Source organism: Drosophila tropicalis, unplaced genomic scaffold (genome assembly GCF_018151085.1).
Source record: "Drosophila tropicalis isolate 14030-0801.00 unplaced genomic scaffold, ASM1815108v1 contig_897, whole genome shotgun sequence".
Classification (NCBI taxonomy): domain Eukaryota; kingdom Metazoa; phylum Arthropoda; class Insecta; order Diptera; family Drosophilidae; genus Drosophila; species Drosophila tropicalis.
In genome coordinates, this window is record NW_027173395.1 from 65990 (window position 1) to 87522 (window position 21533).

The 21533-nt window shown below is 36.9% G+C and overlaps 1 protein-coding gene across 1 annotated transcript; it reads right to left on the minus strand.

Annotated features, from left to right (window-relative positions):
• Window positions 1–8192: 8192 nt before the first annotated feature.
• On the minus strand, window positions 8193–13006 carry LOC137586073 (uncharacterized). The gene is made up of 4 exons (XM_068302081.1): window positions 11899–13006; window positions 11048–11811; window positions 10153–10985; window positions 8193–9213 (listed from the first exon to the last, which is right to left on the minus strand). Exons 1-4 carry the CDS (start codon window positions 13004–13006, stop codon window positions 8193–8195), a joined length of 3726 nt encoding a protein of 1241 aa, XP_068158182.1.
• Between the last annotated feature and the right edge of the window lie 8527 nt (window positions 13007–21533).

The window sequence follows — 21533 nt, forward strand, 5'->3', positions numbered from 1 at the left end:
CTTAAGAGAAAAAATGGCGATTAGTAATTGACTATCGCCAAATATATACGGTCCAATGAAGACGTTCATTACGGACATGGGAACAGAGTATAAAAATTCCATTATTACTGACCTGTGCAAATATTTGAAAATAGATAACATAACGTCTACAGCACACCATCACCAGACATTAGGTACCGTTGAAAGAAGTCATAGGACCTTCAACGAGTACATTCGATCATATATTTCAGTAGATAAAACTGATTGGGACATATGGTTACAGTATTTCGTGTATTGTTTTAACACAACACCATCAGTAACACATAATTATTGTCCATATGAGCTAGTATTTGGTAGACAAAGTAACCTACCAATATAATATAATAGCGTTAATACTATAGATCCAATATATAATATAGAAGACTATTCTAAGGAAGTTAAGTTTAGATTAGAAAATGCGTATAAAAGAGCTGGAATACTTTTAGGAAACAATAAAATTAAGCAAAAAGAAATAAATGATAAAAAAGTATCAGATTTTAAAATAGAAATAGGAGACAAGGTTTTCTTAAAAAACGAAACTGGTCATAAGCTTGATTTAGAGTATTAAGGACCCTTCGATGTTGTAGAAATAGGTAAAAATAACAATATAAAAATTAGAAACAATAAAGGTAGGATACAAAAAGTACATAAAGATAGATTAAAAAAAAAAGGAAAAAAAAAATATATAATATAAAAAAGTAATTAAAAAATATATATATAAAAATTTTTTTATGGATTCATCTATTATTGAAAATATATTCATATGATTTCGAAAAAAAAAGAGAAAGAAAATTTGTCTGACCAGACACAAACTAAAACAAAAAAAAATTTTTTTCTAATATACAAATTTACCTTACCTTTATTTTATCTTTACACAATTAAAAAATAATTACTTATAACTCCATAATATTACGTTATTCTCTAAAAAGGGGAGGTGTAGTATATTTATACAAATAATCATTCAACACAATGAGCTCAACTTGTAACACTTTGCTGCAAGTATAAACAATTAAACATATACGCATTAAAATATAATTGTGCACTTGAATATGTTTATATACATATATACATTGACGTATGTACATAAACATATTCACATAAATCTACAGCTAAGCATGATCATATATGTATGTATGTACATTTGTATATGCACATACATATATTCACATAAGCAATGTATGCAGAAACGTAACATGAGCTAGAGCCAGCGTGTGAACGCTGACCAAGCACTTTGATGCAAGCACTCCAACAATATGTATGTATGTAATGACACTCTCCCTCTCTTTTGTAGCTGTCGAATAAGTCGCAGCATAAGAATATATATGTAAACTTAGCTTAAGCAAAAGAATAATTTGGAATAAAGAATCAATCTGAAAACTACAATGAATGGACACTGACGTGTCTGTCCTAACAATTAATCCATCCTAAAGGAACCCGGTCCTTGCTTTTATCACAGTCACTGTTTTTTACCAACCGTTCCTATGTGAGTTAAATCATATCGTCACCCGATCTTGATCAAATTTGGCAAATTCGTTTATGGGTGTAACGAACTAACCAATATAGTACAGAAAATAAACAAGTTTTTAAGAAAAGCTACTGTTCGTGACTTTGCCGTTTATATGGGAGCTAAATGATATGGTCACCCGATTCGGCTGAATCCGAGACATGCAACCTGTGCAGTATATACAAGCCTACATGCAAAATTTGTGGGTCCTACGGTCTTTGTATCTTCTACGGTCTAGGAGGAGTTTGCGTTGACGCAGGGGTATGGATGGACAGAAATGATTAAAAATATATATGTATGTATATACTTTATATGGTCTGAGATGCTTCCTTTTATACCATGCACACTTCTGACCAAAATTAATACACCCTTTTTAAAAGAAAAGAATAAGCTAAAGCATATATTTTTATGCTCAAGAAGAAACAAATTAAGTTTACAGGGAATTTCTTGAATTGTGAATTGCTTTCTGACAGAGACTCTTTAATTGTTCTTGGGGACTTTAACCTGCCCATTAAAACATGGTCAACACCTAATGGTAGCAAATTTGCTTCTAATACGTCTGGTAGATTTCTGGTTCTGATTTTTACTTCTGATTCTAGTTTTTGTGAAGTATCCAGAACTAGTCCAATGGTGTTACCAGAGGATAGTTTTCATCCAACTTTAAAGTTATCTATTGAGTTTCCCAGCCGCGAGCCCATCTCCGAGTGTGATCCTACGGTACGCATCGATGTTTTCGGAAGACTGACTTTGTCGCTTTTTTTCATAACACCGATTGGAGTAACTTATTCACTTGTACGGATATGAATCCCACTAATTCTTTTTTTTTATACCAATGTTGGCTCAATCTTTAATGACTATGTACTCTTTTTGTCTCCTGTAGTGTTGCGAAAATCACCATGGTTTACGCGTCTAGGTATCATCGGTCTATCATCGGATCTTTCTAGTTACTTGGTTGCTAAATCGAATGTTATTGCTTCTAATTCTGAAAGCTATAGTAATTACTAACAACGTTGTAAGTTGCAATTCTCCGAAAATCCCAAGGAGTTATAAAGTCTCTTACTATTACATAAGCTCAATTGGGTTGGCTTTTCGTATGCTCCGCTTGCTTGGATTTCACAATATCTAAGCAACAGGCGGCAGAGGGTTCTTTTTAGGTCCTCTTTTTATACCCTTGCAAAAAGGGTATATTAATTTTGGTCAGAAGTGTGCAACGCATAGAACGAAGCATCTCCGACCATACAAAGTATATAGCCATGTCCGTCCGTCCGTCCCTCCGTCCGTCTGATCAACGCAAGCTCCTCCTAGACAGTAAAAGCTACAGAGCTGAAATTGCATGTAGGCTTGTATGTATAGGGATTGTATATCTCTGATTCAGCCGGATCGGACCGCTATACCATATATCCCATACAAACGCCAAAGTCACGAACAGTGACTTTTCTCAATAACTTCGTTATTTTCTGAGCTATTGTCGGGAAACTTAATATTAGATAATTTATTTTGCCTATAAACAACTGTGCCAAAGTTGATCAAGATCGGATGACTATATCATATAGCTCCCATAGGAACGATCGGTTGAAAACAGTGACTTTTATAAATAACATCGTTTTTTTTAACGCGATTGCTTTCAAACTAAACATTTGTTAGTTTAATATATGTGTTAATGACTGTGCCGAATTTGATAAAGATCGGGTGACTATATCATTTAGCTCCCATAGTATTAATTTCAGTATAAGTATTATCAAATCAAATTAGAATCTGTACAAAAATAATTTTTACTCTTCGCCTTTCGTGGTTTGCGCAGGGATCCATCTGTACAATTTCCATCTTATTCTAGTCGACTTCAGTTAATTAGCCTTAATTCTTTAACTAATCGAAGAATTTACTTGGTGTAACCTTTCTTTACAAAATTTTAAATGGTGAGCCAAATTAATATTTCTGATCCATCTAGAAGGACCCGCAATTACACAACGCTTATGCATGAACCTTTTCGTATACCATGTAGCGACTACAACAGACTTTGCCACGTTATCGGTTCGGAAACATCGCTTCCGGTTATAAAAACTGAGTATTTGTCCTTCCTCGCTCGCAATTAATTGTAGTCATCTTTAGATTAACCTATCCTGTTTTTATATACATATAGGCTACTCTCTTATTACTTTTATTATTTTATATATTTTTAGTTAAATTTATGTTTATATTTGTAATATTCATTCGCAACAGGCCCGGGCCACTTGTTCGTACTGAGCGCTTCACGTCTAAATCTGAGCGCCTAGTTTTACAGCTGTTACAGCGGCACTTCTGGCTGATGTTTATTTTGATTATAGAGTTTGAGATCCTGCGAACTTTTATTTTTCATGTTTGTAAGATTGATCTCTTTTTCGATGCTAAGTTAAAGTATGTATAATATTCTATACACATGTCTTTCCAGTCAAGTATAAAGTATCATCTGAAGTTAATGCTTCAAGCGGCAGATAATCATAGGTAGGGTGGGCAATGTTCAATCACAAAACCACTAGTGACTGCGAACATAGAAATGCATCACCTTTTTGTATGTTGAAATAATCTTTTTTTGGAAGATTGACCTCGAGCCGCCTAAATTACAAGGCTTAATTTAAATTTCAAATAGGTTGTAGTCTAACCAGTTAACACCAACAAAAGGTACGCCGTTACTTTGGAACATTTAGTCGAAAAAAATACTCTTTTGACCTCGAGCCGGTTAAATTGCAAGGTTTTGTTTGTGTGTCGGTGCATTTTTATTTTAATTTAAGTTATCAACAGTCTTTTTTTTAACGCCACCTCCCAATCCAACTGATCTTAACGATATTTTTTCTACATTGCGAAATTTATATATTCTTATAAATTTCGATATACGAGTGATTATATATCCTCATTTAATTATTTACAAAATTGCAAGGCAAATTTAGATTCTAGTTTAATTTATGCTATCTTTCCTTAAATTATACAGTCCCCTACCTTACAGCTTCGTTTCGATCTCCTTTCTTGAGTGCTTCAATTCGACTCGTTAGAGGAACACTTCGCGATGGCTCTTTCCGACTTTGTTGCCCTGTGCGAGGCCTTACAGGAGATCGAGGCTCGCGAAGCCACGGCCTTAGGTGACGATTGCCACTCTTCTCCATCAAAATGCACTCAAACCAGCTCAATTAACTTTGGGCAAACATCCAAGGCCATAAGGCCTTGACGGCTCAAAAGAAGAAAGATAGTGCGAAGGCGGGACTTTCTTTGGAGAGCGAATCGAGTAGTTTTCCAAGAAAATTTCCCATTTCGACCCATTTAAGCCACACAGTCCCCCTGTGGAATGTCGAAATTTTTTGCCTGTCCTCAATTCAAGAGCTTGACTGGCCAGCAACGTTACACCGAAGGAGAAATATGTGTTTTAATTGTTTGATAAATGGACATATCAATGGCGTTTGTGACTCAATGATAATAGTGTAGTATATCCATACCAAAAATCATTCAACACAAAGAGCTCAACTTGTAACACTTTGTTGCAAGTATAAAGAATAAAATATGTACGCAATAAAACATAAGTGTGCACTTGAATATGTTTATGTGTATACATTAATATACTCACATAAACATACTCACAGAATTATACAGCTAAACATGTTCATATATGTATGTATATTCATATGAGCAGCAATGTGCAGACGTAGCATGAGCTAGGGCCAAGCCAGCGTGTGAACGCTGACCATGCACTTTGATGCAAGCGCCCTAAATAATATGTATGTATGTACTGACACTCTCCCTCTCTTTTGTAGCTGTTGCCTAAGTCACAGCATAAGAATATCTATGTAATAATAGGTTAAGCCAAAGAATATTTTTGGAATAAAAATCAATCGGAATAAGACCACAAAACTGAACTGATGTGTTCATTCATTTAATATTCATATCAGTGGAACCCTGTCATTACATGGCGACCGTGACAATAGGCCAAGATAAGGCCTAAGGACATCGAAGGACCAAGGAGAAAATTTTGTGTACGTAAGTGTGTGTGTTAGAAACAACAAAAAAATGAAAATAAGCACTAAAATGAGAAACGGTAACGATGGATAACTACTTTCAAAAAGTTACAAAGTTAGAGAAAATATAATTGAGGTGTTTAGAAGTGAACAAAGCCACTCCCCTCAAAGAAAAAATCAAATAAATACAAACATAATCAAGAAAAAAAAAAGCACACACACACACATAAAAATATAAATAACAATTGAAAAAAAAGGCACGTGTTGATGACTAGCACCGTCACATCCAGAGGACTTGGATTTCCTGACGGCTGTACCTACCGTACAAAGGGACGCACCCCTCCTCGAAGAGGTATTAGAGGTGTGTCCAAACGAGGTACCACGGCCACTCACGATAGCTGAGTACCGGGCTCGCCAAGAAGAGAAAAAAGAAGACCTCAAAGGCTATTACTAAAAAACATGTGCAGGCATAGAATTAATTAAACCATTTATCAAGTTGTAAGCCTACGCATGTCTACTCTTCTATCTTTCCACGTCTCTGGCTCACTGTGCGAAACACAGTTGAGATAATTTTTCTCTTTAAAAATTTTTGAATTACATTAAAACAAAAAAAAAAACGTCTGATCAATTTTATAATACCCTCTGCAAGGGTATAAAAAACATTATGTAACAATCGAATCCATAAAGAATTTTTTTTTCTATCAGATCAATAGAAAACAGGTCTAAACGACCAAGGAAACAAAATTCCTTTTTGCTAGAAAGATGAGTTCTCAAGAATCCAAAATAGACCATTCAATAGCTAATGTCGTTAACAGCGTTATATAGTAGATCACAAGGAAAATTTAGAAGAAATAGGGATATTGTTGTTAGCTATCCTAATATTAGTGACCTTAAATCTGGCATTGAAATTATATGCAATGCATAATAAGATAATTAAGAAAAAATATCAGAGTAGAGCAGATGGCCTAAATACAGTATAAAAATGGGTCGAGTAGAACATAAATATTTGAACAAATACGTTCCATTCTTAGACTTCCTCTTTAACAGAGGTGAAACCAATCCAAAATATAAAGAAATCAAATACTGGATTGTGAATAATAGAAAATTTAAATCAGGGATAGCCCACTGGATAGAAAGATCCAGATCAAGAATTTTACCCACCTGGGTACATAAACTATTTGAACAACCCATGGAGACAATTGATCTCTCAGGGAACTAAAAGAAAAAAAAAGAGACCGTAAATTCTTTTTAACAAAATATTAATTGGGATGACATAATAAGAGAAGCTAGAATACATGCACAAGAATTAAATAAATCTTGTAAGTGCCTCTCGCAGAATAGGGAAACATCCCAAAGTACAATAGAAAAACACTCGAAAATAATAATGGAGAGCCTAGAAAATATTAGAGCAGTGTTAATAGAACACTGTAGTAAACTAACTGCGGGACGAAAAACAGCCGCAAATGCATTCTATGATGACTGCAAACAAAAGGCAAAATCCGTATTGAAAAGATATAATATTGAATATAAACACACAATAGATTTGGATATTTCAATATCACTGGAAGACAAAACACAGTTAACGGCTGAAGAAGAGATGGATCAAGAAGAACCATCAGTGAGTTTAGATCAAACAAAAAAAAATCTTAATAAACCAGCCATTTCGCCAAGAAACGCAAAAATGACTCAAACAGTCACTGATTTTTTAAAGATGGCCTCAAAATTTATCCCACAGTTTGATGGCAGAGGAGAAAATCTTCAGAGCTTCATGAACGCATTGAATTTGATAAATTCACTAAATGGCGACCATGAGGAAACAGCAGTGTGCCTAATAAAAACAAAACTAAAAGGTCACACAGGAAATTTGATAATTTCTGAACAGACAACAGAAGAGATTATTAACAGTATTGCGACTAATGTAAAAACGGAATCAGTAGCGTCAATAACGGGAAAAATTAAAAAACTACCCCAGAGAAACAAAACAGCAAGTCAGTATACTCAAGAGATTGAAAAGCTTACTGAATCTCTGGAAGGTGCCTTTATACACAACGGCACATCTGTAGAGCTAGCTAAAAAGTATACACTTTCAGTCGCTACAGAGGCAATAACAAAGAACTGCATAAACAATCAATTACGTAACGTACTAAAAGCAGGTATTTTTCGTGACTTGAACGAACTAACAACAAAGTTCGTAGACAGAAACACGACAGCCGAACCCTGTCATGCACTACCGTCAATACAATATAAATGGACAACATAAATACCGAGGTAGAGGTAATTACCAAAATAACGGTTATAGGAATAATAATAATACAGGTGGATATCGTAGTAACTCACGATACAATAACCAAGGAAGAAATAATTCCAACCGAAATAGCTCGAACCGAGGTAGTTCCAATAACGGAAGTGGTGATGTACGTGATGTGTGTTCACTGTGTCCACTGTGTTTAATTTCTCATAAGAACTTAACTTTATTTTTACTTAAACTTCACTGAACTGTGTCTGCCACTGCCAGAACACGTCTTGATCGTTCGTTTGCTTGCTTATTACTAAAAATTCTTACGCAACTACGTAGGCCATATAGGTTTATAAAGAGCGACAGAGACAGAGTATACCATACTGACGCCAGTATATTCCAGAAAACTTAAGAAACTACAAAAACAAAAGCATTGTGAGATGTGCAAGATCATTCATGAGACTTTGCTTTGCTGCCTATAGCAGTGTGTTACAATTGGTTCCTCAACATCCCGCCCCCCACCCCCCTGAAACTCTGTTTCTGAACCCGGTAGGGCTGCAATCCTCGTGATAGGGCGAGTGACTTCTCCTGATTTGGTGAGAACCTGAACCGCTCGTACGAGGCCATCATCTCCGGAGAACACCTGAGTTACCCGTCCTAAGAGCCATGCCGATCGATCCTTGATCAGTACAACATTACCGATCGTAATATTTGGTAACTTGGTGGTCCATTTCGGGCGCTGTTGTAGCAATGTCAAATATTCTTGATGCCAACGCTTCCAAAATCCTTGAAGCATTGCTTGAACATGTTGCCAGTAGCTCAATCGATTGGTCGGAATCTGCAAATAGCCGTCTTCAGGAACTGCTGTATATGTTCTGCCAATTAAGAAATGTGCCGGTGACAGGTAGGCAATTTCAGTATCCGATGCTGTGCACAATGGTCGCGAATTAACGACAGATTCTATTTGCGAGAGCAGTGTGTGCATCTGCTCAAAGGTGAGGACGTTGGTTCCTATTACACGTCGCAAATGCAGCTTAACCGAGCGTACTGCCAACTCACACTTTCCACCCCAGTGTGGTGAATATGGGGGAATAAAATTCCATTTAATACCTTGATCCGCAAGGGCTTTCAAAACGACGTCATTGTGCTCGCGTGAAGCGAGAAGCTGTAACATTTCATCTAGTGCGCGTTTTGCGCCAACAAAGTTGCGACCATTATCGCTATACATTTGGGAGCATTTCCCACGACGAGCCATAAAACGTTTTAATGCCACCAAGAATGTGTCGGTGCTGAGATCAGTGGCCAGCTCCAGATGAAGAGCTGAAGTAACCATACATACAAACAGGCAAATGTAGCCCTTTTCCTTCCTAGGGTTTCGTCCCTTATGAACCTTTAGCAAAATAGGTCCAGCATAATCGCATCCAGTATACTCAAATGGAAAAGCTTGTCGCTGATGTGTTGTGTGATGGCGCTGTCTAAAACAGTTTAAACACTCATGTGTGATACGTCGAATAAGATTTCGTGCGCCAATGATCCAATATTTCTGGCGAATTATTACAAACATTGCTGAAACTCCTGGATGAAGATTGACCTTATGCTCATGTCTCAGCAGCAATTCCACAAGGCGATGGTGTTTCGGTAAAACTACTGGATGTTTGGCATCTGCAGGCAATTGCGACCTTTCCAAACGTCCACCCACACGTATAATTCCATCTTCGTCAACGAAGGGAGATAGTTTGCTTAACGTTGATCGTCGCTGCAAAGACTGCTTCCTCAAAAGCAGCTTTCTATCATTATTGAATTGATTTTGTGCCTGTCGTAGGCAAAACTTCCTTGCTCTGGTGATTTCATTGAACTCTAGAGGCCCTGAATATTCAGACTTGCGTGATTTGATTCGATGAACAAAGCGGAGTACATATGCGACCACTCGAACTAGTCTGATCCAAGATGATGTTCTTTCGAGTAGTACATCAAATGGGGAATCCTCAATATCCTTGGAAATAGTTGTCAAGATTTTGGTTTTGAACTCAAGTTCTGCTGCTGGCTTGAGAATTGAGCAGCAAGTTGGTGTTCTATTCATTGTCTCTGAGTATAGTGTACAGTCGTGCAGCCAAGATGGTCCCTTCCACCATAGATCAAAGTTAATTAAGTCACTCGCTAGCATTCCTCGTGATGCACAATCCGCAGGATTCTCTTTAGTGCTGACATGTCTCCAAGCGCTACGTGGTATGGTCTCTAGTATTTCTGCCGTTCGGTTGGCAACAAATGTTTTAAGTTTACAGGGTTGATGCGAAAGCCATGACAAAACGATTGTAGAATCGGTCCATGCGTGTATCTTAACATCCTTCTGGCGCAGACCAGACCTTACTGCTTGGAATAAACGAGCTAATAGTAGAGCTCCGCAAAGTTCCAACCGTGGCAACGACTTCTGCTTTAATGGTGAAACTCTTGTTTTAGCTGCAATGAGTGCCACTCCGATGCTTCCATCTAGGTGTGTCACACGGTTGTAAATGACAGCAGAGTAAGCCTTTAACGAAGCATCTGAAAATCCATGCAGTTCGATGTCATCGGGTTGATTGTCTACAAATCGTGGTATCTTCAGAATTCTTAACGTGAAAATGTCCTTTCTGAATTTTTGCCATAAGTGCGCTTGCTTCGTTGGTTCCGAGTCCCAATCCAAATTAAGCAGCCATAATTCTTGAAGCAGAATTTTAAATTTGATCACCACTGGCGCCAAAATGCCAAGTGGGTCAAAGATGCGTGCCGTGTCAGACAGCACTTGTCGCTTCGTATAAGTCATGTGTTCCGATAATGAAACCTTATATGTTAGGACGTCTTCTCCAGGACGCCAATGCAGACCAAGCACCTTTGCTGTCATCCTTGAGAAATCAATTTCATTTCGCTCGTTGCTAGCAATTCGTTTACTATTCGAGACCCATTTGCTTAACTCCAACTGTGCCCGTGGCATAAGGAGTACCAGCTCTTCCTTAATGTCGAGCAGTTCCTGTTCATTCATGGCTCCTGTCAGTACGTCATCGACGTAGAAATCATCCAAAAGTATCCTAGCAGCTCTTGGAAACTCGTATTCGTGATCAGCTGCCAGTTGTTCCAGCACTCTGATTGCCAGAAACGGTGCACATGCCGTGCCATAGGTAACTGTGGTCAACTTGTAATGCTTCAATGGGTCCTCAGGGTCCTCTCTCCAAAGTATTCGTTGGAAATCCTGATGTTCAGGGGTTACCGAAGTCTAAACATTTTGACGATGTCCGCAGAAAATACGAATCTGTGCATTCGAAAACGGAGACAAACGTTAAAGAGGTTGCGTTGAATGCATGTGCCAATGTGAAGTGCGTCGTTAAGCGATCGTCCATCCCGCAGCTTGGCACCTGTGACTGGATGGTGTGGCAAATAGAATGACATCTTGCATACGTTTGTGGCTTCGTCCGCAACTTCTTCCTTCATGTGACCCAGCTGGATATACTCTCTCATAAACTGAGTATATTTTAACTTCAAGCTGGCATCCTTCATTAGACGACGCTCGACTGCGAGAAAGCGTGATCTCGCTCCTTGAAATGTATCCGCAAATTGTGGGTTTTGTTCCTTGAACGGCAAATTGACTATGTATCTTCCATTCGAGTTGCGGTTGTGCGTTTCGACCTTTTCATCCTCTTCGTTACAGTTGTATGTGATGGAATTTCCTCTAGTTCCCAAAATCTTTGCAGTAGTCCATCTATATTGACCGTAGTCAGCAATGACGTAGATGGTGGTTGCATTTTTGACGTACACCGACGTGATTACCCATCCAAATATGGTGAGAACTAACCAAATGTACTCATTGCCCAACAAAATGTCGATTGAGGCGTTAGTTCTGAAGTCAGGGTCGGCCATTCGGTATCCATTAAATACCGACAGTGATGAAGCATCAATATTTTCACGTGCCAATGGTGAGGTGATCTTTCCTAAAACGTGCGCATTAATATCGATGCAATGACTCGACACACGAGACATCATCTGAAGAGAGCAGAAACCTCTAGTTATTCCCGCCTTGACGTCTGAGATGCCCGATGTGGCAACTTGAAATGGCGAATGTGCAAGACCCAACGTCTATATGCACCGTTCCGAAATGAAAGACAAGTCTGAGGCGCTATCCAATTAAATACGGACCGTAAGCAAGGCTCCTTGAGAATTTCGCACGTGTACCAATGCAGTTGGTAGAGTACTTCTTCGTTGACCATTTGGCTTGCTAGGTCTGGTAACATTCATCATTGCTACCGCTGATGCCGCTGGTGCATCCTCAGAAGCCTGGCCTGAGTTGCCTTGATGCTGCTCTGCGCTTTTATGCTGTGTAGAATAGCCTTCAGAATGCAACAAAGAATGATGGCGGCGCTTGCAATACTTGCAAGAAGACTTTGAGCCACAAGCGCTTACTCCATGTCCAGTCTTCAAACAATTAAAACACATATGTTTCTCCTTTGCAAAGGTGTAACGTTGCTTGATAGTCAAGCTCTGGAATTGAGGACAAACCGACAGTATGTGCTCAGTACTATGACTCTTCATACAATTACCTGTAATGGCAAGCATGGTGCGTGCTTGCCGTTTTCCTTTTTCATCCCTCGGTTTGCTCGCTACATGATCGACAACTTGACTGAGTTCAAGGCGATCGCATCGTGAGTCCAAAAACTTGAGCAATTCTTCAATGGTGGGATTTTCAATATCCTGGCTTTTGTCGATCCATTCACGACGGGTAGTCTCATCAACCTTGTTGATGAGCAAGTATATAACATCACTGGCTCCGCAAGTCAGAGCGCGTAGCGATGATGAGTTTTGCTTAACAGCTTTTGGCAAGGCGGTAAATGTATCCATAAGCAAATTCACCAAATAACGGGGCTTTTCGTAGCGATCACTCAACGATTTCCATGCAACCTCGTAATTAGCATCTACTACAGGCAAATGCTGGATGAGTATCGCTGCTTCTCCTATGACACATGACTTCAGGTGATGAAACTTCTGTATATTCGTTAGTGTTGTCTTTCCATGAATGGTACTCTCAAAAAGGTCCTTGAAAGCATGCCATTCCTTATAATCTCCGCCGAAGGGCTTGATGTGGATTTTCGGTAACTCACAATCTCTTATTGCCGGTGTTGCAGCTGGCTGTGAGACTGACGAAGACGAAGATTGTTGTGGCGAGAGCAATCTCTCAACCAATAGTTGCTGCTGTTCCATTTGACGCTGCATCTGCAGTTGTATTTGTTGCTGTTGATTGTGCATTTGTTGAAGAATTCTCTCTACAAGCGAACCATCGTTGCCAGCCGCGCCGATTTCTTCCAACTTGCCTGACGATGCCTAAGCAGCTCGTAAAGCCTTGAGGCGAGCATTCGCACTTTCATATTTATCCTCGTATATCTCGTAGTCTTCAGTAGGGTCCACATAACCCTCCAGTTTGTCGTATTTGGCCAATTCGTCACCAGACTTGACGAACTCCTTCCACGCATTGGACAAAGTTTCCCATTTGGTGTCAATTGTAAAGACGTCGGCATCCTGTGCTGCATTTTCTGCATATCCATATATGCGGGTAATGGTTGTCTTCAATCTTCCTCTGGCCTTGATGAACGTTTTCATTTCCTCCATGGTAAAATATCAAGAAATTTCCACTGCTTGTGTGGACCAAAAATTTCAAGACGCTTATTTTTTCTAGAGATGTGTTCTCTCACGATCTCGTCGATTATATCGATAACAGATACCGATAGGCGTGTGGCGCCACCGTTTGTATCCGCGCTTTTTCCAATAAGCACGCGATTGCCTATTCGAAAGTAGGCCAGAACTATCGACTACTAAATTTGAGGTTAACGATTAATTGCCACCAAACTGCAACAAATTATTAACCAATGAGCAACAAACAAGCAATGCCCAACGATCCGGCTCGAAGGACCAAATTATGATGAACAATAAACCACTGTGTTTAATTTCTCATAAGAACTTAACTTTATTTTTACTCAAACTTCACTGAACCGTGTCTGCCACTGCCAGAACAAGTCTTGATTGTTCGTTTGCTTGCTTACTACTAAAAATTCTTTTCTTACGCAACTACATAGGCCATATAGGTTTATAAAGAGCGACAGAGACAGAGTATACCAGACTGACGCCAGTATATTCCAGAAAACTTAAGAAACTACAAAAACAAAAGCATTGTGAGATGTGCAAGATCATTCATGAAACTTTGCTTTGCTGCCTTTAGCAGTGTGTGGCAATTGGTTCCTCAACAGTACGAATTACTTAAATTAAATCGGAAAACCAATATATGCCTGAAGATATTCAGAAGAAACTGTAAATGTATGTGTATACAATCTTAGCCTTAGTATTTTCATTAAAGTTAAAAATGAAATTACATACAACACATATACTTTCTCGTTAGATACAGGTGCAGACGTATCAATAATAGAAGAAAAAACAGATCCTTTTGAACATATAGATACTTCAAACACAATTGAAATATCAGGAATTGGTGAAGGTTCAATTACTTCCAAAGGTCTAATCCTTATAAAACTAAAACAAAATGAATTCATAATTCCACACAACTTCCATATAGTAGACGAAAGTTTTTCAATTCCATTTGATGGAATTTTAGGACTAGATTTCTTCAAAACATTCAATTGCCAATTAGATTTCAGTGAACCAAACGATTCACTAATTTTAACACCAAATAATATAAATATTGCAATAAATATCCTAATATTACACACTTGTGACAACAATACCACAATCCTCCCAGCGAGATCTAAAGTAATCCGACAAATAAATATTCCAAATGAAAACTCAAATATCGTCATCTTAAATCAAGAGGTCGAAAATGGAATATTTATTGGAAATTCGATCTCAAGCCCGAACAAAACATTTGTCCGAATTTTAAACACAACAAAAACAGTATAAATTTTAAATTTAAAAAACATAAAATATAAATCATTAAAGAATTATGAAATTGTACAGACAACGGATGACCCAAGAAGTCAATCAGTAATACAAAAACTAAAACCAAACTTCCCACCTATGTTTAAAAATGTACTAGAAGAGCTCTGCACCAAGTACACAGAAATGTTTGGTTTAGAAAACGAACCAATTACTACGAATAACTTTTGCAAACAAGAACTAAGATTGAATGACAGCCAGCCAGTATACACAAAAAATTACAGTATACCACACACGCATAAAGAAGTAATAACGAGACAAGTCGATAAACTCATTAGAGATAAAATAGTTGAACCATCAGTGTCCGAGTATAATAGTCCGTTATTACTGGTACCGAAAAAGGGTTTACCAGGATCAGAAAAGAAACGATGGCGATTGGTAATAGACTATCGTCAAATAAACAAAAAATTGTTGTCCGATAAATTACCATTACCAAAAATTGATGATATTCTTGATTTAATGTCCGGTTTTCACCAAATAGAACTAAAAGAAAAATCGCGGAGCATTACGTCATTTTCCACCAGCAATAGATTTTATCAGTTTACTAGACTACCGTATGGTGTGAAAATAGCACCAAATTCCTTTCAAATAATGATGACAATGGCCTTCTCTGGATTAAATCCGTCACAAGCATTCCTTTACATGGCTTAACATGACTTAATAGTCTTCATTAACAGTCATCATTCTTCATGCACGAAGTGATATTTTTAGGTCACAAGTGTCCCGACAAAGGAATATTGCCAGATGACACCAAATATGACGTCATTGAAAAATACCCAGTACCAACAGATGCTGATAGTGCTAGAAGATTCGTAGCCTTTTGTAACTATTACAGACGTTTTATTAAAAACTTCGCAGAACATGCACGTCCGATAACACAACTGTGTAAGAAAAACGTAGAATTTCTTTAGTCTGAAGAATGCCAAAAAGGATTTGAATATCTGAAAAAAGCCTTAATAGAACACATAGATTTTAGCAAATAATCTTGCATAATAACAGATGCTAGCTAATATGCATGTAGAGCAGCACTAACTCAAACTTATAGCGATAAGCAGTTGCCAGTAGCATACGGGTCCCGTTCGTTCACTAAAGGTGAAAGTAATAAAAGTACTACTGAGTAAGAACTAGCAGCGATACACTGGGCTATTACACACTTTCGCCCATATATATATGGCAGACACTTCAGAGTCAAAACAGAACATAGACCCTTAACGTATTTATTTTCTACGATAAATCCGAGCTCAAAATTAACAAGAATGAGACTTGATCTAGAGGAATTCGAGCTTACAGTAGAATATCTGAAGGGAAAAAAATTTGTTGCGGATGCATTATCCCGCATGTTGCGGATGCATTATCCCGCATGTTGCGGATGCATTATACCGGACTACAATACAGGATCTAAAAAATACAAAAGCAAATGTCCTGAAAGTCAATACCAGGCAGCAAAGTAGACAAAATAATCTCTGGCCAGATGATAAAAATGAAAATACAATTAGGCACGTCCCTAATGATGCTTCTAAGCCCAAAATACATGAAGTACTCTGCAATGATGAAGTACGAAAAGTAGTGACCTTGCGCATAACACACGATTTATGTTGGCACCGAGTGAAAAGATCTTTGAAACATTTTCAATTAAATCTTTTAAAGAAATGGACAATAAAATATTGAAAACATTAAGAGTAGCGCTACTCCAACCGGTGACCATTATAGAAAACCAGAGGGCCGGGGCTAACTTCGACCGCGTCAAAGTTTGTATACCCTTGCAACTTTTTTGGTAACTCTTTCCCTACCTATTAGCCATCAATGTGGAAGAACGTTTTATCTTAAAAGGCTTATGTTTGCGAAAGAATGGCCTACAATAATAGGAAAAAACGAAGATATTGATCATAGTCACTGTTTTCCACCGATCGTTCCTATGGGAGCTATATGATATAGTCACCCGATCGTTATCAAACTCGGCATAGTCATAAACAGATATACTAAATTAAGAAATGTTTAATTTGAAAGCAATCGCGTTAAAAGTAACGAAGTTATTTACAAAAGTAACTGTTTTCGACCGATCGTTTCTATGGGAGCTATATGATATAGTCACCTGATATTGATCAAATTTGGCACAGTCACTAAAAGATATATTAAACTAACAAATGTTTTATTTGAAAGCAATCGCGTTAAAAGCAACGAATTTAGAAAAGTCATATGACTATATGATATAGTCATCTGATCTTGATCAACTTTGGCACAGTAGTTTATAGGCGTAATAAATTCTCTCATATTAAGTTTCACGATAATAGCATAGAAAATAACGAAGTTATTGAGAAAAGTCACTGTTCGTGACTTCGGCGTTTGTATGTGAGCTATATGATATGGTGGTCCGATCCAGATGAATCAGAGATATACAGCCCCTGCAGTATATACAAGCCTACATGCAATTTCAGCTCTGTAGCTTTTACGTTCTAGGAAGAGTTTGCGTTGATCCAGGCGGACGGACGGACTGACAGACGGACGGGCGGACATGGCTATTTGAACTCCTCTCGTCGTGCTGATCAAGAATATATATACTTTGTATGATCGGAGATGCTTCGTTCTATGCGTTGCCCAATTCTGACCAAAATTAATATACCCTTTTTGCAAGGGTATAAAGATAAAGAAGCAATATTGTCTACATACCATGATGATCCAATACAGGGTGGCCATACAGGCATTACAAAAACTTTGGCCAAGGTAAAAAGATATTATTATTGGAAAAACATGACACGTCATGTAAAAGACTACATTAGTAAAAGTGAAAAATGCCTAAAGTCAAAAACGACAAAGCACATAAAAACACCCTTAGTTATTACGGAAACCCCCATACATGCTTTTGATAGGGTAATAGTAGACACCATTGGTCCACTACCAAAATCTGAAAATGGTAATGAATATGCAGTCACTCTAATATGTGACTTGACGAAATACATAGTAGCAATACCAGTTCCCAATAAAAGCGCTACAACAATCTCAAAAGATATTTTTAAATCCTTCATTCAGAAGTACGGTCCAATGAAGACGTTCATTACGGACATGGGAACAGAAAACAAAAATTCAATAATAAATGACTTGTGCAAATATTTAAAAATATACAACATTACGTCTACTGCACACCACCACCACCCTGGTGTACCGTTGAAAGAAGTCATAGGACATTCAATGAGTACATTCGATCATATATATTAGTAGATAAAACTGATTGGGACATATGGTTACAATATTTTGTGTACTGTTTTAACACAACCCCGTCAGAAACACACAAATACTGTGCCTATGAACTTATATTTGGTAAACAAAATAATTTACCAACCCATTTTAATAGCATAAAAAGAATAGAACCGCTATATAACGTAGATGATTATGCCAAAGAAGTTTAGTTTATATTAGAACTAGTACACAGTAGAGCTAGAATAATGTTAGAGAAAACAACAACATAAAAATTAGGAACAATAAAAATAAGATACAATCAGTACATAAGGATAGGTTAAAAATTTGCAAAAAATAATTTTAAAAAAACGAAAAGAAATATATGAAATTTTTTAATGGATTCAATTATTATAACTATTTAATTTCACTAAAAATATATACAAAAAAAAAAAAAATAATAAAAATTTTTGAGAAAGAAAATTTATCTGGCCAGACACAAATAAAACAATTTTTATAACAAACATACATACATTACTATTAATCAATAATTTATTATCATTATTAGTAATTAATAAATAACTCCATAATATTACGTTATTTTCTAAAAAGGGGAGGTGTAGTATATTCATACCAAAAATCATTCAACACAAAGAGCTCAACTTGTAGCACTTTGTTGCAAGTATAAACAATTAAATATGTACGCAATAAAACATATGTGTGCACTTGAATATGTTTATGTGTATACATTAATATACTCACATAAACATACTCACATAAATATACAGCTAAACATGTTCATATATGTTCATATGAGCAGCAATGCACAGACGTAACATGAGCTAGGGCCAAGCCAGCGTGTGAACGCTGACCATGCACTTTGATGCAAGCGCCCTAAATAATATGTATGTATGTACTGACACTCTCCCTCTCTTTTGTAGCTGTTGCCTAAGTCACAGCATAAGAATATCTATGTAATAATAGGTTAAGCCAAAGAATATTTTTGGAATAAAAATCAATCGGAATAAGACCACAAAACTGAACTGACGTGTTCATTAATTCAATATTCATATCAGTGAAACCCGGTCATTACAATAGCAATGATGAATGTTACCAGACCCAGTAAGCCAAATGGGCAAACAAAAAGTACTCTACCAACTACACTGGTACATGTGCGAAATTCCCAAGGAGCCTTGCTTACATGCCGTATTTTACTGAATATGCCCTCAGACGTGTCCTTCATTTCGGAACAGTGTATTCAGACGTTGAAGCCTTCAGAGGTTTCTGTCCTCTTCAAATGATGTCTCGTATGTCGAGTCATTGCATCAATATTAATGCGCACATTTTAGAAAAAATCACCTGACCATTGTGACGTGAAAATATTGATGCTTCATACCACGCCAACAACAGTGCAAGGCCACTTTCCTTTCAAGTTAATGGAAAATATTTGAAAAAATATCCATCACCAATAGATTTATGACATCCAATGAGATAGATTCAGTCTATAATATTGAAGCTTATGACAAAGAAGTTAAAAAAATATAACAGTGTGCACGTAAAAGAGCTCAAATATATGTAGAAAAATACAAGGTAGTTAATAAAAATATCTAAAATAAGAAATTACATACTATAGAAATATCGATAGGAGATCTAGTACTTGTGAGGAATGAATCAGGAAATAAGCTAGATAGTAGATACAAATATAGTTAGAATTGATAGAAAAAATAATAACTGCGAAATAGATAAAAATTATAACAAAAATAAATTAAAAGAATAAACATTTATTTAAGTAGAGTAATAAAATACAATTCGGTAAACCGCTAGTTAAAATCTTGAATAAATTTGTTATATCCATAAATTGCGTTACACCATCAAGGCATATTCAATTTATCGATAAGAACACACACACACGTGTAGCCCATTAACATATTCATTGCAAAACGGTCAGTTACGTTGGCTTATATGAAGGCTCATACTTAAAAGACTACTTAAAGACTTAATTATCAGCCTGACTCGAGGATAACCAAAGGCTCCAGCCTTTTATTTTAACACAACCAACAGACAACCATTTTATAAAAAATTAAATTTATTTTAAACCAGAGGGCCGGGGATAACTTCGAGTCAAGTTTTTTATTACTCTTTCGTTATATCTAAAAAGGCCAATGATTGCGAAAAACCGTACTACAATCTTAGCATTGCAAATAGCGAAATTATTGAACAAGGACACTGTTTCCACCGATCGTTCCTATGGAAAATATATGACACAGTCGCTTATGGGAAACAAATAAGTTATTGAGATATGTCACTGTTTGTGACTTGTCGTTTGTAAGGAAGCTATATTATATAGTGGTCTGATCTGGCTGAATCCAAGATATACAAACTGTGTATATAAACAAGCCTACATGCGAAATTTCAACCCTGTAGCTCTAATGGTCTAGGAGGAGTTTGCTTGGTTCTAGATGGACTGACGGAAAAAGGAGAAAATAATATGTATGTTAATGGTATCAAAATATATAAGAATATACTGACCTGTTCTGACACCGCTGTTGTAAGTTTTAATTTATATTAAAATTCTAAAAGATAAATTCGGATACAAAAAGTTTCAGTGAAACCGATAGTGAGTTTAAAAGTGATAGAAAAGTTTCTAGTAGCGAGAAAATAAAAAAAAATTTTATGAGCTTGAAAAAAACACGTCCGTCCTCTGCAACGAGTGAATGACTTTCTTTAATTAAACTCATGGAATTTTTATAAAAAAAAAACATTTTTTAAGTCTTTTTCTATGTCTCAAATAATAACTAAGAAATAAATGCAGATTTATAAATGCAGGTAAAATTGATTGATACAAAATGACATTTGTAATCACTCGACGTTCTGGTGCGCCTATTTGGTTAGGAAATAACCAAATTATCGATCAAAGTCACTGTTTTAGACCAATCTTACCAATGGGAGCTAATCTAATCAAATTTAGCACAGTTGCTTATAGGTGTAATAAGCTAACCAATATAGAATATCAATGGTAAAATTTGCATAATTGTAGGAACAAAAATATCAAAGAAACTAACTTCGGCTATGTCGAAGTTTATATACCCTTACAGTCCTTGGCAATAGTATTTCTACATGTTCAAAATTTGTTTTCTGCAACTCATTCATCAATATACACACAAAAAATTTTACTCTTCATGCTACAATTAGTTGTTCTTCTTCCCTCATTCCCTGAGCGAAGCAACGCACGCATACACATACAGCTCATGTTTTTTATTTAATTTGTTTTTTTCAATTTAACTAACAGGAAAAAAATAACATAAAAGAACAAATTTTGATTCGGTATGGATGAAAAGCAGGGTGATGACTTCTCCGGAACTAGTAGTGTGTATTGCGTCGAAGAGCTGTGCACCTACTATTGACCTGACCTAATCCGTTCTTGCCTCCTTTGCTGCAAAGTCGTTCACTGCCGTCCAAATTTCCGCGTCTTCTAGCATCTTTCTCACCAGGTTGGAAGGTGTGGCCCCCTCCTCTAGCATAGTGTTTAGCGATCTTCTTCAGTAGAAGACAACGCGTTCAGAGGTTTTGGAGATGCCACTCACACAACAGTTGCACTTGTCTGTGGTTTCGTGCTCGCATCGTATTTGCGTTAAATAAAAGTTTACTTGACCATGACGAT